Source organism: Etheostoma spectabile, chromosome 22 (assembly GCF_008692095.1).
Source record: "Etheostoma spectabile isolate EspeVRDwgs_2016 chromosome 22, UIUC_Espe_1.0, whole genome shotgun sequence".
Lineage (NCBI taxonomy): Eukaryota > Metazoa > Chordata > Actinopteri > Perciformes > Percidae > Etheostoma > Etheostoma spectabile.
In genome coordinates, this window is record NC_045754.1 from 14,085,682 (window position 1) to 14,102,537 (window position 16,856).

At 39.4% G+C, this 16,856-nt stretch overlaps 1 protein-coding gene across 2 annotated transcripts in view; it reads left to right on the forward strand.

The window, feature by feature from the left end:
* dok6 (docking protein 6) overlaps positions 1–16,856 on the forward strand; it is a 46,782-nt gene that overhangs the window by 19,740 nt on the left and 10,186 nt on the right. For both annotated transcript variants that reach the window (XM_032503331.1, XM_032503332.1), the window contains 3 exons: positions 5,347–5,454; positions 11,091–11,205; positions 15,164–15,283. In XM_032503331.1, the coding sequence (XP_032359222.1) occupies positions 5,347–5,454; positions 11,091–11,205; positions 15,164–15,283 (343 nt within the window). The remainder of the gene's footprint in view (positions 1–5,346; positions 5,455–11,090; positions 11,206–15,163; positions 15,284–16,856) is intronic.

The window sequence follows — 16,856 nt, forward strand, 5'->3', positions numbered from 1 at the left end:
CACAGACGGGACAAAATGTTGCGTTTACTGGTAAACTGGTACACCTTGAGACCGACGTATAAGCGACTGCTATCTGTTGAATTTTCCTCCCGTTACTCTGTCCTCTCTGACTGTCTCCATCTAGAAACTTAGCTGCGCGGTGCAGGGAACAACTCTGACTGGCACATGATCAGACAGTGGTTTACGGAGCAGTAAATGGGCTTTGCAAAAAAAATCTGCGTTCTATGAAATGACACATTTAAAAAAACAAATAAATAATAATCGCTTGATTACGCAAATTTGAATGTGGGAAGCCAAAATCATGATTAAAATTTGATTAATTGTGCAGCAATAGTATAATCTTTGATTGGGATCTAAATCTCAAGACTCATCAAATCAGCTTTCTATAATTTATTTAAAAAAACGGCCAGTGTGACACAAAGAGACAAATTCATGCTTTCTGGCAGACTGGATTATTGTAATGCTCTCCTATCTAGTCAAACCTACAAAATAAATACAAATTAAGCAACAAACAAACAAGAAGTAATAGAACATTATACTTTAGCCTTTGTTGTATATATAAGGAGTATAACTTGATGTAAATAAATAAAAATTCAAGGCTCAAAGGACCTAACTTAAACCAAACCCAGGACATGGACGTGGAAACCAGGGGCCTGTTGCACAAAAGTAGAATAAAGATATCCAGGATAAGTGAAAAAGCGCAGCTTGATTTGGTGTGATCCGCTCATCGCAGCTTAATCGGTTTGCCGAGCCAGGATGAACAGGTGAAAGAATGGAAGTAGCCTAAGGACTCTAGGCTTAATTTCAAACCCTTATTCACAACGCTTGAACACGTTTTGCAACCATGTGCACAAATCTTTATAAGCTATGTCTAATTCTAAATATCTTTGTACAATTAATGTCCATACAGAACCATCAGAAAGGGACAAAAACTAGAAAAAGAAGTGACTTCATACATGCTGTGAGCATATAAACAATATCCATATTTTTTTTATTCTCCTGACCGCACCAAAATAAAATAAGAATCATTGTGGCGTTCCCGGTGTGATGAATGTAAACTACACTATTATGTATATAGGCCACATTATTGGTTCAGTGATGTGAGACTTCTTGAGAAGGTTATGAAACCAAAGTAAGCTATGATAAAAAACATTAGGCCTACATAATAGGGAGTAACACACACTGTCCTTTATTAGAGAAGGACAAGCAACAAGAAAATGAAATCATGAATGTATTGGTCTCTGACCAGTCTGCTATTATTATCATCTGGGAATATCGCTGCATCGTCCCACTTCTCCGGAGGGTCCTTTATAAACCTGAAGCTGCACAGACCACGTACGCCACGCTGCTCATCTCCACTTTTACAGAGAGAGTGGACACTGACGCGACGCACAGGTCTGCCAGCAGGCAGCAGCCACTGGGCAGCGGCCGCACGCCAGGCAGCCTCGACACACAAGTCCAGACTCTCCCGGTTGCCACACCACATCTGAGTGCCAATGCAACCATTTCTAACCATCAAAACCAATGCAATAGTAGGATTTAAATCAAACTCATGACATCAATAGTGACAAATAATGCATGTTAATAAAAATAAATCAGAACACATGCAGAAGACAACGGAATAACTTCAAACACGTTTATTTGGGATCAGAACGGCAGCTGATTGAACACATGAGATTCCAGGATTAATTTTAGCCTGGCTGTTAGCCTGCTCTGGACCAGGCTAGCCGCAAAGAATAAATCTCCATCGTTCGTTGGCTGGGTTTAATTCAACCTGGTTTTGTGCAACCAACCAAAGCTAAATTCATCCAGGATAACTTGAATATCCCGGCTTAATCCCTTATCCTGGTTTCATGCAAGCCAAAGGCAGCGTCGATTTTTGGTCACAAGCCAAATTCAATTTCAGTAGTATATCACTTTATGCATGGGGTATTTTTTCCACAAACTCTGTCTAGTTAAAGTTTTCCAAGGCCTACTTTGTGTAATTGACTAAAGGTATACCACAGGGTGGATGGAAGTGGAACTGCTTTTACACAACTGTAATCAGAGGACAACTCAAAGCAAAATCTAGGATAATTTAATTTTCATAAGAATTGTTCTCTTCATCATCGCTTTGTGTCTTTCTGAAACTGGTGGGTTGGATTTCAGTGCCAAGCAGTGTACTCTTCACTGTATTGGCATGAAATGAGTTGCACAAAATTGGCAGAGAGTCTCATTCACATCTGTGTAATTACGATCAGTGTTAGAGTGTTTCTGAATAAGACCCACCAGCAGCCAAAGAATAGGACTGGCTTGACAAAGCATTGACAATTGTGGAACAGGCAAAATTAAGCCCTCTCCATTCATACCACCTAGTTCTTATTATGCAAAAGCTATCTCACTGAGCTTGCTTTTGTGCTGGTATAATTACTTAATCTGAGCACTCCTAGGTTGAATTACTTTGTGTGCAGCAAGCAGGCAGCATTACTTTGACTCAAGCTCCCAAAGGGGAATTGAGGCTTGTTTTAGCTTTAATTTTACTGTTTAAAAATCACAAATGTGATAATGGTCATAACCAAAATGGATTCACATATTTGCTTGTTTTTCTGTCAAAGCTGCAATTTTTGTTTTATATTCATAGGCGTTATTATGGAAACAAATACAGAATGTTCAATTTTGAGCATGATTTTGTTAGGCCTTTGTTTCCTTACTTAATTTAAAGCATTTTATAGATGGTGTGTGTTGAGAATGATCTACTGTGCATAACAGACTGTGTTGTGACTCGATAAGGACCTAGGGATCCTCTCTAGTCAATTACTGCAAAGTGCCAAGTTCAACTCAGTGGGCCTTTTATGAAGTACACCAGCTGAGTAAACAAATTAATCGTACATCCATGGTTCCCCAACCTAACCATGCAACCCAATCATACATCAGGCAGAGTGATAGCGGCTGTCTGCACCAGGAAGTAGAAGGTTCCCACTATTAAAGATAGGCACCCACATATGACGCATAAAAAATTGACCAGCACACTTGTTCTGCTTCTCAACTGTACTGTGTCTGTATGTATTGGCTTTTTACACCTTGACCCTGGCTGTGTAAATAGGAATTCTGGCTTTTCCAAAGTAGTGCTTTGGGGTAATACAGTGGCATGATAATAATAGCTCTTTTTATCAATCCTCAAGGGTGTAGCTGTCCATAAAAAAAGTCCACACCAATGTGGTGAAATTTTGTGCTGACATTTTTCCCTATAAACTGAGAGATTAAATGTTTAATTAAGGGTTAAGGAAATTTTCCTACCTCATAAGTAAGCAAAACATTAAAAACCTATTTTTATAAGATGGAAATTGTATAATATCAAAGCAGAAAACAGGGCAGTTCTTAGCTCATGATGATTTCATGATATTCACAGAACTGCCACCATATATAGGGTTACAATGGCAGGTGTGTGTGTGTGTGTGTGTGTGTGTGTGTGTGTGTGTGTGTGTGTGTGTGTGTGTGCGGGTGTGTGTGTGGCCCTGTTCATGATTTGTTCTTTTTTGCGAATATACAACCCCCTCTATTTGTGTAATCTTCAGACGGTGGATAGACCAGACCATGGTCCACTAATCAATACAATGCACAGTAATCTGCTTCACCAGATTCAGAGAGAGAGAGAATCATACTATGTGTGTCTGTGTGAGTGTGCGTTCACATTGTGTGGCAAGAAAAAGAAACTGACTGTGTGCTCCACAGCACAACATGTAATCCATAACATATCAAGGATTAAGGATATTTACTAATAACTAAAACAATTTGTAAATAATTCAAATTATTTTTAAGACTGAAAACCCTGAGGACTTCAAAATAAACACTTAACAAATTAATTATTTTTCCTAATCCTTCCTCTTATCAGTTATTTGTTAAGGACTGAGAATAACTGGTTCTTTAATGTGCTATAGTAGGTGCAATCTGAACAGCTTGTGAGCCCATTATACTTCAAGGGAAAATTGGCCAACTTTAATGTGGATGTCCAATCAGTACTGATGGTATACAAAAGAAATAAATTCCCCAGTGTGTACTATATTGGCTGATAAAAGCGAGTTATCCTGCTTGCTGAGCCGTGGCTTCTATGCCAATATGTGCCAGGATGCATTGCGCACAATCAACAACTTTGCTAAACCCTTAAAAAACTCCCCATGCTGACAATAATTAGTATTCTGTTTCTTTAAGTATCAGTGGCCAATTTGAGCAAAGGCACCACCACTCGGTGTTTTGAGGCTCCCCGTAGCAGGCCATATCCTCCATGCTTTAGTCACAGTATCCCGCGGCTTCTCTCTAGCTGAATACAGCTGACAAACTGAGTCAGCCAAAACTGTAAGAGGTACACTGTAAGAAAAATCACGTTCTTATCCTAGCTAGTTTGCAATACAAGAAGAGAGAGCAAGCTTTGTGAACTGCATTGTGCCCCCAGCAACCAAACCTGTAGAAGCACTCTGCGGTTCTTCAGTCACTGGTATAATTTGCAGCTGCGGCCAGCTGAGCCCCATGGACACAGGGAACATTGGAAAGAACTGCAGGCTTTTCCACACCATGTCCCTAAACCAAATAGATGAAGATATGGTTGAAAATCGCTGAACTGTCCCTTTCAGCATTACCAACCCCATGCATATAATCAAAGGAGTAAATAAAGTTGCCTGCCTCAAGCGTTGCCTCATGTCCTAAAACTCTGATTGCATAATCCCCTGTCATATAAGGAGCAGTGGATTATCTAAATGCATTAATAATGAGATCATAACATTTGAATTAGATACCTTCTCAAAAATATATATTTTCAGATGTATTTGATTCATGAGCCATAATAGTTTCATTTCCTTTACCAAGTCCTCTGTTTGGTGCTTTTACTCCCATCTTGACATAGAATTAGGCTTGCTTAAGTATTTAATCACGGTGAGAATCACTTATGTACTTCATGTCATTGTTCAACAATGCTAAACAACATGAATGAACCCTAAGGCCAATATCAGCCTATATTTAGATCAATGGGAATACATTCACAGCTACAGTAGTTTTCAATTGCTTTGATGTTTAGGCCTTTTCTTAAAGGTGAATTTTAGTGGGTAATAGTACGCTTGAATTCTAGGATGGGGGCTTGCATTGATTTCTCTGCTGTCTGCTTTTGGTAGAGCAGGAGCTGGTTTTTCTGTTCTGTTAATACGATGTCAGGTTGAGTTCTCATGGTCTATCACTTTGTTGTTACTGTGGGTCGACCTCTCAGCACATTCAGTTTGTGTTTTGCTGTTGTCTGTATCTCCAGTTACTATAATTTCTGTCTTTGCTCGGGGACAGTTTTGTTTCAGTAACAAGGCTGCTATCGTTCTCTGTTGTCAGATCTTCCGTAGGTGTTGGCTGGTGTTCAAGAAGGCTTCCAGTAAAGGCCCCCGACGGTTAGAGAAGTACCCAGATGAGAAGGCAGCCTACTTCAGGAGCTTCCACAAGGTAAACACGCACACACACACACACACACACACACACACACACACACACACACACAGACTATATTCTGATCGTTCTGATTTTCATTCAATTTCTCTGAATCTATTGATTTACCTTTTCAATACTGCACAGCATTAGAGTCACTACAACATGAGAGCTGAAATGATTAGTCAATTATTCAATTAGTTTATTGACAGATAATTCATCTGCATCTGCTTTTATAAGTAGTTATTTCATTATGGAAAAATCTCCCAATTATTTTCTCTATCAATCAATAAAATGTCTGAAAATAGTGATAAATGCAAACATATTTCCAGAGTTCAAGGTGACATCTTCAAAAACTACAGTATATCATTTTTCTTTCAACATAAAAGATGGACCTTTTTTTCCATATATTCTGATATTTTGGACAGACTAAATGATTATTTGCGAAAGACATATTATCATAAATTTGTTGCAAATTTGTTGCAACCCTAAACAAAACAGTACGTTTTATTGTAATAATAATAATAAAAAGTAATAATATTTCATAATATTTCATAAATCAAAGTTTACAAAGCGCTTCACAATATAACGTATACAGATTTAAAGAAAAGCTTTTTGTATCTTTATGGTTATTTATTTTCGGTGTGGTATACAAGCCTCGTCTCAAGGAAAGGTTTTAAATTGACATGTGTGTCGCTAGCGATGAGGCCTAGGGGCACTGACGTCAGTCTCTCCTTTTGGTCGATCAAGATAATGCAACAGATTGCAATAAAAATTAAGAATCAATATTTATAATCTCTGGAGTGTGATTCTTAATGATTTGGTAACACCCTGACCTTTTGTGTAACATCATCATCAGGTCTGATAATGTCACTAATATATGACACCATATATGCCATTCAATTTTATAGTTTATCTTCTTGAATATCAAAAGGAGATCAAACCTGATGTGTCACTCCCAAGGGAACAGTCTCTGGCCGAGTCTAAATGCTACTGGCATTGGCATGCAGAGCACATCCATCAGACAACAGCCAAGAGTTTCATTATGTAATTTTGGCCAACTGGTGGAATTAATTAGCTTTAGCTGATAAAACCTGACGCTGATGGTCGCCCACCAAAAATGAGAACCCGCTATACTAAGCTGTTTTACACACTCCTACCAAGCACCTTGTTTTCATCTTCATATACAACTTTCTTTTCATTGGCCACATATGATGGAGTTAAGGATCCATTAAGACACATTTTGCAACTTTATCTTCTTATCTGGGGCCCTCTCCTTCCCTTTGGAAAGTAATAATCCAGTATAAAATATATATCTTCGGGCCTCTGAAGTCCTTTGAAATTGTCCAATTATGGCTGATTATCATGGTGAGATGAGATGATGTTACAGGAGTAGCACTGTGTTTTATTGAAATGAGAGGAACTAAGAGCAGATGATAGGGTACTTTGACGCCAGGTTTTCTACGTGGTTGTAGTTTGAGTAGTCTGTAACAGGCTGTTGACTACCATGTAATTATGGATTGGGGTTGGGGGTTACTCAAAACTGTGGAAATTTCCTCAATCTCCCAGAGTGCATTCTTGCTATGTAGATGTTTAGATCCACTTTGTTAGCATCTCTCGCTGCAACAGTTTTAGCCATGTATTGTGAACGAAGCGTCTCCCTGCCTACTGCATCATGCTGTCATACGGGGCGTCTTGTGTGGCTGTATAACCCCCTCCCAGAGGCATCTTATACACCCAGCGCCGGAGTGAGCGATGACTGCATACATGCACCAGTGCACCTGATAATGCATCGCCACAAAGATCAAGAAAGGTCCCGTCTGAGGGCTTCATTCAACGCTGCAGTGCTTTGTGAGGAAATAGGCTGCATTGGTGGCTGATTTACAGAATCAACCCAAAGGGGAATGGCTTTCTATCCCACTTTTTTCTCTCTCTGTTTCTCTCTCTTTCCACCCCCCCCCCCCCCCCCCCCCCCCCCCCCCCCTCAGCAGCTACCTCAGCAGCAAGTAATCACTGCCCCCCACTCCCATTCTAAACACACACACACGCACGCACACACACACACACACACACACACACACACAACTCCCACTCTCGCTCTCACTTTCCCTGCCTTTTTCTCTGTCTTAGAAGCGCTGGTCAACACAGTAAAACAAACCTTGAATATTTTTGGCGATATATATTTTGAGCCCTCGGAAAAGTTGTTTTCCTGTGTGCTACACTTGTCGAGCTCTCCTCGAGCTCCTGACAGAGACAGCTAAAGTGGAGAGAGAGCTGTATTTAAATGCCTTACAGGTTTTTTTACGATTGCTCTCCTAAACTCTTAATGTACCAACACACTTACAACTCACAATTGACAAAACAGTTAATTTCATTCTCAAAATCACACATTGTAAACTAAACTCCAACACTAATTTTCAAAATACAATAATGCACTAAAGCAATACACTATGTCTACCGAAACAATGCAAACATGTCTCAAAATCAAATAATTCATATGTTCTCTTCCAACAGCAACATTTAGTCAGTCATAGAACAATATCATGCAAAACACTAACATCAGTTGGAATTACAGAAATTGTATTATTTTATGTGTCTCCCTTTATACAATAGACAATAGTGATTCTATTGATCCTAGATTGTTTTGCACTGCAGTTTCTCTTGAAGCCTCTCTACATTTTTGTTTTGTTGGGTTTAGTAAATGCATACGTTTTGTTTCTTTTGTTGCAGAAATTCAATACAAAAATGAATGACCCATCTCAAGTAGCTTTATACAGTAGAAGGTATATGAAAAAAGGAGCCAGAGAGAATGAATTGTGGTTTTCTGTGTTCATCTATATTGTTTAAATAGGTCCTCTTTTACTGTATGTACTACCATATGATCATGTGACTGAAAGAAGCTCAACAGCTGAGTGTGTTTTCTAGATGGGAATCAGCTGTGATTGATCTATTTCCATAACTTCAATCAGCTGTTTCTCAATACAAAATGCATGTATACAAGGCAGGGATATATTTGTGTTTCAGTTTACAATATGAACAGCTGTTCACTTGGACATTAGCATATAATGTAAGTTAGGTTTAGAAAATGATGTTATCTATTCTGACACACAGTGTGAAAGCATTTGCAAATTTGTCAGTAAAAATCCATTGTTTTGGTCTTGCTTGAGCTTGTGTGTAAAAGAAGTTCAAGCATTTTAAATTTGTGTTAACTGTATGCATTTTGTGCCAAAGCACCTAGAAATGTGTTAATTCTATATCCTACACAGACAGATGTTGTACTAACTGTGTTACGAGTTTAGGAAAGTTTTTAAAAGTATTGAAAAAATGTCCTATCAAATGTAAAAACCTTTAACACAGTAAGTGCGTAGTGTATGGTTTTAGTTACACTAGTGCATTTGGCCAGTTTGTCCACCATTTTAGTTTTGAGTGAAACCAATTGGGTTATTAAAATGTGGACAGACATTCATAGTACCCAGCCCCACGATATGATATTGCTAGGTTATTTTCTTTTGTGTAAATGTCATGTAATGTTTTAACATTGTCTGATTAAGTGTTGTTTTGGACCTCAGGAAGACTAGCTGGTTGTCTAGGCATCAGCTAATTGGGGATTCTTATAATATATACAAATACTTCACAATAAGATGTCATTGGTATTTTAAAAATATTGCAATATTCTACGACATATTCATTTATTACCTTTTTTCCAACTTTTCCAACATTTCATTTTTTGTTCATCTAACTTTAATGTTCTGTCTAATGGACTTAAAAAGCATTTGTTTTTATTATTATTCTAGTACCAAAAGGTTAAATTATTATATGCAATTGATATAATAAAAGATCAATACTTGGCGATTGTGTATCTATACAGTTTTGACATGAGAAATATGGCAATACTATGCCTTTTCATCCCCACCCACCCATAGTCCCCAGAGGATGAATCTTAATGACTTGATGATCCCCTGACAACCAGCATGTTGACATTTATGTCTTTTAGTGACTTGTCTCAACAACTATTGGAGGCATGTCATTTGGTGCATATATTCATGTACCCTTCAAAATGTATTGTAATCACTTTATTAGTCCCTTACGTTCATCTAATGCCATCATCAGGCCAAATTTTGTCCAATGGTTTGGTTTACTACTTGCTAAACTAATGACATTTTGAGGTGCTTGTGTTTTGTGCTAATTATTAATTGATAGCATGCCAACAAACTAAACATAGAGAGCCAACAGTGTAAAGAGTACCTGCTAAACCTCAGCATGTTAACATTGTAGTTGTGAGTATGTTAGCAAGCTAACATTAGCATATAACTTTAAGCACTGCTGTGGCCAAGCCTCGCAGAGCAGATAGCATGGCTGAAGACTCTTAGTCTTCTTGAGATGAGATTTAACTTACACCTTTGAATAAACAAGAAGAAAGATGGAGGGGGAAGAAGAGGAGAGGAGATGAGGAATAGGTCTCATCACAAACGATTCACTTTGCTTGGACTTGAGTGCCTCAGGCTGGGAATGCACCCAAATCTTTCCCTTAGACACACGGCTTCACAAACACACACACACACATACACACGCACGCACGCACGCACGCACGCACCTACAGAGAGACTAAAAGATGCACAGTTACACAAACAGAAAGACATGAGAGGCCTGTGGAATTCACGGCTCAGAAATTCCCACAGTTGATGCTTGTTTTTTGTCAGTTATATTTATGAATGGCCTGCCCGGGGACAAATACATACTGTATAGCCTCACAGGGGGAAAAGAAGGAAACTATTTAGATACTATCTTTTGAGGAGGATAAGAAATTACAAATGAAAAATATCTGCTATCTTTCAGTATCCATAGCCTTTTCTACCTGCTCTTAAAAATCTCTTTGCTCTCTATGTAACTTGAATGCTGAGCAGGGAATATCTGACAATAGAGGGGAAATTTACTATATGTAACGTTATTGAGCAAAGAAATCTAGATTCCACATATGTTGTGTGCGTTATTAGGTATGGTCTTTTAACCTCAAACAGTCAAGCTTTACTATATGGGCAGTGAGCCCAGCTAATTCATTCCCAACAGTCTGGCAAAGGGCCCACAGTTAGTGCACAATGGACTACAATAATGTAATGGGCCTTATCTCCCAGGCAGAGTGAACACAGAGAAGACTGTTGAACAAAATGGCCTGTAAATGCGGGTGATATTCAATTAAATGCAATCTTCTCTTTTTTTCATTCACAATCAATCTCCTGGTAAAGTGATTTAGATGCTCCTTTCTTATTGACTGGAAAATCAGCTTCAAGGAAAGGCACTTGAACAGTGACTTTGCCAACCTTTATATTAGGGCTGGGACGATATGCATTTGTCCCAATTTGATTATTTCACGATACATGTGTTCCAATTCAATTTGTATTGAGTATTGCAATTTTCTTTCCCTTAACAAAAGTTGAATATCACACTTCTAGAGACAGAGCTACAACAAAAAATACAGATTCTATTGAAAATAATCTATTTTACAAACAAAATATCCCGTTACACGCGATTTTCTTCCCCCCACCACTAGTTTATATGCTAAGCCTCTAACTACTAAGTCAGTGCAAGACGGCTGCTGCCGCTGCTTCTGGCTGTGTTCTTTCAAGGTAATGTGCCCCTCTCTTCTTCCTCTTTAGATCACTGAGCTCCATAACATCAAGAACATTACCCGGATGCCGCGGGAGACAAAAAAGCACGCTGTCGCGATCATCTTCTGTGACGACACATCCAAGACGTTTGCCTGTGAATCAGGTAATTCAAATAAGTCTTTTTCAGCTACAATAGATTAGGGGAGGAAAGCATTGGATACAGTACAAGTGTGTTGGTTTTTGCTTGCAAAGTTAAAAATGTGTGGTTGCTAAAAGTTTGTCAAGAAGCGGAGGAAGAATCTATTTTAGTGAGAGAGGTGAAAGAGGCACACTGGAAAATTGAAGTTTAGCCAAGTAATACTTATTTGCCGTTAAATTAGGAAGAGGAAGGATCTGTTCCGAAAAATTGTTTTTTTCATACTGCGGGTATGAAAAATGATATTGGGTATTGTTTGCAGGGAGTTGCAACCCAATTATAGACTGTCACTATGAAGATTACCTCTAATATGTGGACAGGAAGGTTTGAGATTTAACAGTCTTATTATTTAGGTACAAATAAATGGAGCTGGGTGTAGAAGAAGCCTGTGGCTAGATAAGGTGAATGCACCTTAATGTGCCACTAAACAGATGAGGATGAACATCTCCATCTTTACTCCCAGCCTCGTGGGTGTGTGCACACGTGTGTGAAACCTCAGGGGAAATCTTATTGAACTCTCTCTTGCCTTACTCTGTTTCCCATGAACACTTACTCTTTCTGCCTCTCTCTCTATCTCTATCACCCTGTGTCCATGACCTTCCATAGTCCTTCACTTCCTGGAACCCCCTTACATTTGCACTCTTCACTTCCCAGTTTCCTGTGTGGGCATAAATACACATAGACACTATGAAGAAATACAGTATGTTAATGATTTTTAGATTATTTTAAGGCATCTAAAGTCCAGAAAGGAAATTGCCAGCCATTTTTATTACTAAAATAGGTCTTTTTAGGGTGTTAGGACCTGCTCGTTTTTTATTTAAGGGGCTACAGGAGGAGTTTTGGGACCTTTAGTCAAAATGACTTGACACTCCCTCCACCAGCAATACATTTTTCTATGACCCTCCCAACAGTTTATTGATACCTTCTGTACTGGTTTGCGATTTTTTTTACAACCATGACACACAAGACTTGAACCTTTGTTTTCTCACCTTACACATCATATCACACTCCATTTCAGTAGATTTACTCTCTAACATTGTTATGGAAACACACTAAGCATGGAAACTAAATGCACACTTCCTGCATTACTGCATTACTTCAAATAGTGACGTATTCCACTAGTAAACTAGTACTCACATGAAACAAAACAATAAAACATTGAGACCATTCAACAAACCACACTGGGTAATAACAAGTTATGTCAATGTGGCTGTCCGTATCACACACACACACACCGGCCACAAAGCATGCAGAGGAAAGGAAGAGCAGCGTCTGACAGGGCAGAAAGATACCCGTGTGCTGTTGACAGTCTTGTAAATAAATTATTACATGTATATTAGATCTGTCTGTATTTCTCTATCACAGGCGCCGATTCCTCCGTGGGTGCTTGTACGGGCACACGCCCTTCAAAACAAAAAGTAGGCCAGTCAAAAAAATGTTGGAGGAATGATCGCCAACTCTAACCCTAACCATAACACCAGATATTGACTGGTTTTTGGACCCCCCAATACAGTAAAACTGCACATTTTACTGGGCCTTTTAATGTGACCAGCCTAAGGAACACCTGTGAAATAATCATGCTGTCTAATAAGCATCTTGATATACCACACCTGTGAGGTGGATGGATTATCTCGGCAAAGGAGAAGTGTTCACCATCACAGATTTAGACAGATTTCTGAACACTATTTGAGAGAAATAAGCCTTTTGTGTTCTTATAAAAAGTCTTAGCTCAAAATAGAGGCAAACAAAAGGCACAAAAGTGTTGCATTTATAATTTTGTTCAGTATATCCTTTTGATGCCTCCATCTAGACAGTGGCATGTTTTTTAGTGTGCTCAGTCAATGAAACACTGAACAAAAGACGGTAACAGATCTTTCATGTGTTGACAGATGTGTGCTTTGGGTGTATCTGTCAAATATGCACCATAAAGAGAGTGTGACCTGCTGACTGAATAATGTGTCAACTGCATACAATACTATGTTTTGTACTTGTCTGAAATCTGTAAAAGAAAAAGGATCACGACTGTCTCCTGATTCAATTCTCACATATTCTCTCACTCCAACCTCATCCTGTTTATTTTTTACATAAAACGCTACTCCATCCTATTCTATCCCACACCTACACCTCCACACATACAGAGATATCCTCCTGCAATTTTTCTTCATGCATGGCACATAGACACAGACTAGCGAGGCTGCCTCTGTGCTGATTAAGTGTTTGTTTAACCGATTTTCCACTCAGTGGCCTTAAAAGTGTGGGAGTTTAGAGGCACTCAAAGCCCACGTTGGTAACTCTGAATGAGAAAAGCTGAATCTGGGGAGACATGAGCAAGGAGCTAAAGTGCAGAGCTGCTGCCTGTGAGTGTGAGTGTGTGTCTATGTGTATCTGTATTTCTGCTTTCTGTTGTGTGTGAATAAAGTGCTTCAGGCAGCAGCAGACCTTTCCTTCACCCTGCAAAGTTGTGTAGATCTGTCCCATTGGACACTACAGTTGATCCGACAAACATGCTGTCAGCTACCACACAAGCTAGTTTCAAGTGAATGGACTGAAAATACCTCCACAACCATATGACACAAAGTATGCATCGGGTTGAATATATTAGACACAGAAACATGGTGCTGTTCCCACACTTCCAAATGTGTCTCTGTACACATCACTGACCATAGTTACATATCCCAGAATTCCACAGAGTGTGGAGTTAAGGAGCTTCAGAAAGATAACCAACTCCAGCTTTTCCCTCATTTCATACCTCAGTAACTCTCAGCAAAAGCTAACATAAGACGATTGCAAATCTCCTCCATTGTAAACACATTTTTTTCCTGACCTAACAAGGAGGTGAATTGGTATTCACAAACAACAGATTGCCACACAGACTTCCAGATTTAATTCATGAAATCATTTGTCTCCACTTAGCCTCCAATTAAAAAATTCAGTCTTACAATGCATGCCCTCCCCCCTTTAGGTGCCAGCTGTCACTTGTTGTAGATATAACTCCCTACAGAGCTCAGTTCGCAAAACCAAGACTAGAGCTTTAAAAAGAGACAGTAATCATAATTCTTCTGATGTATAAGAAAAAGTTCCACATTGCTTTATTTGCTTTCTTGCTGAGAGTTTGATAGATTGATACACTCTCATGTCTCAATGTTAGAAATGCAGCTACTGCCAACAGCCCCTAACCCTCGTAAAAGCCCCAACATGTGCGTCGGTTTTAGTATTGATAAAACAGACAATAAACAATGTGTTAATTAGTGAGCTGCTGCTGGTGGGCAGATGTATTGCCCCTGTAAAGTGCCAAGTTCTCTGTGTTTCACCCTGTTTTCAGCCTTTGTGCAAAGCTAAGCAAACTGGCCGCTGGTGCTAGCTTCATATTTAAACGTACAAAACGTGAGAGTAATATCAGTTTTCTCATCTAAATTTCAGAAAGTAACAGATAAGTGGGCTTATTCCTTTAACCAGCTCATCATCATGAAATATTCTTAATTTTCTTTTTTCATGAGTACATTTTGAGAACAGATTGATTGTCTGAATAGATGCTCATGAGTTTAATTTCTGACTGTGGCCATATTGTTCTAAGAGAGCTACTTATATTACAGCATTGGAACTGAATATTGGCAAAGGAGGAAGGAGAAACCTAGCTTTCATCTGTCGTTTCTGACCGACCTCATCTTTTAATCTGCACTGAATCGATCAGATTGATTTTTCTCCCCTCTGGTTTCTGTTAGCTGAACTCATGTCCTGTACATGCAGTATTTTATTCAGAAATTCCTTTGTCGGATTTATGTGCATGTATAAACACACTAAAGGCAGCACAGTTGGGGTAGTATGATTTGTGTTTTATTTTGCAGTGTTGAATATTGAGGAGGTGTGTGTGTGTGTATGATGTTGGACATGCCTTAACACTGTGCCGCTGTGTGGCTGTGTGCAGAGCTGGATGCAGAGGAATGGTGTAAGCTGCTGTGCGTGGAGTGCCTGGGCAGCCGTCTCAACGACATCAGCCTGGGAGAGCCAGACCTGTTAGCAGCGGGGGTGCAGCGGGAGCAGAACGGTGAGTGCCCAATTAGTCCCTGCTAACACAGACAGCCATTCAGGGTCAATCTCTCACACTCAGCTGGCCACCAAGCAGTTAGCAGTTGCAATCCGGGCCCATATGTGTTAATGCAACTGAGTCTTCAGAGGGTTAGGGGACCAGAACAGCCACTGTCCAATTAGGCCGGCTAAAAAGGACCATTTTTTGTCAATATCTTATCCGCAAGTCCCCCGCAGCATTCCTAGTTACATTAGCACATGTTGGTTCAACTTCAGAACTACGTTTTGGCTCTGTGTGTGTTTTTGTTAGAGCACAGGTAACAGGCTGTGGTTGGGGCTCTGTTCCAGCCCTAATGAGAAGTGCTGTGCATCACTGGCTTCCCTCATAATGAAGCTTGTCACAGAGATGGATGAGATTATGGCTCCTAAAGCCATGTGAAATAAATGTGCTTCTCCACATATTCCACTCACAGGAAATGGAAATGGAAAAGAGAGGAGACAACAGGACGCTGCTATCACAGTGGAGCTCATTCTCTGTGTAATTTGTAAACTTGCAGAGGAAATTGAAAAGGCAACAGGCAAAGAAGAGCAGTTTAAAGTTGTAAAAGGGCGAGTAATTGAAAGGAATCTGCCGTCATTTCAGCCCATTTTATTTCACTGCAACTGTGAAGTGAAATTGTATTCTTCAAGATAACTTGGCGTTATTTTTTTTAAGATATCACTATACAAGTTTTGGACTGAACCAACTTAACTGTAAGAACACAATTCCTCTCCCTTTGGTTGTGGCAGAAGTTTGGTGCTCTAAGAAAGGTTGCAGCAGTGTGTTGTGGAGACAAACTGACACACACTCTGCTGCCTGTATGAGTGAACGAAACAAGAGGCTCGGTCCTGCAACCATGTTTCAATTAGTGGCCCTCCCTGAACAGCAGGGGCCGATAATTAGATCAGAGTTCATTTTCACTGTCCCAAAAATACAGCACACTATGACATTGCCATTTTCTATCCACTGTAGACACATGGCTTATTTTGAATCATTAAGCGTAATTAGTAAGAACTAATTTAGATTATGGAGAACTCGCTCCCTCTCTGTTTCTCTTCCTCTCTCTCTGTGCCGGCCTCAGAGAGTTAGTTTAATGTTAATGGGCACATTTGGCTCCTTGATCCCCCAGTCCAGCTCACTGGATGGCTAAGTCAGGTAAAGCACTATAAAAAATACATTTTTAAGGGTTATTGTACTCTACTTTTGCCACCTTGGATAAAAAACACAACATAAGAGTGAGTTAAGGCTAAGTACAGTCAATTTAGTGTATTGTTACTATGTATTTAGTGTATTGTTACTACATATTATTGTAGTTACCGATTGGATAATTGCAAAACAAATAGCTAACTCTATCCAAAAAGGTGAGGCAAACCCGACTCATTTGTTTCTGCATGCACAATGCTTATATTGTATGAAAGGATATTCTGTTCTGAATTTCTGTCTATATAAGTATAAAAGAATAGTTATTTTTTGCTCATTCCTTGTGCTGTTCAGCCATGCACATAGTTTGGGATTTGCTTTGCCCTAATTTTATTGGAACTACTATATAATA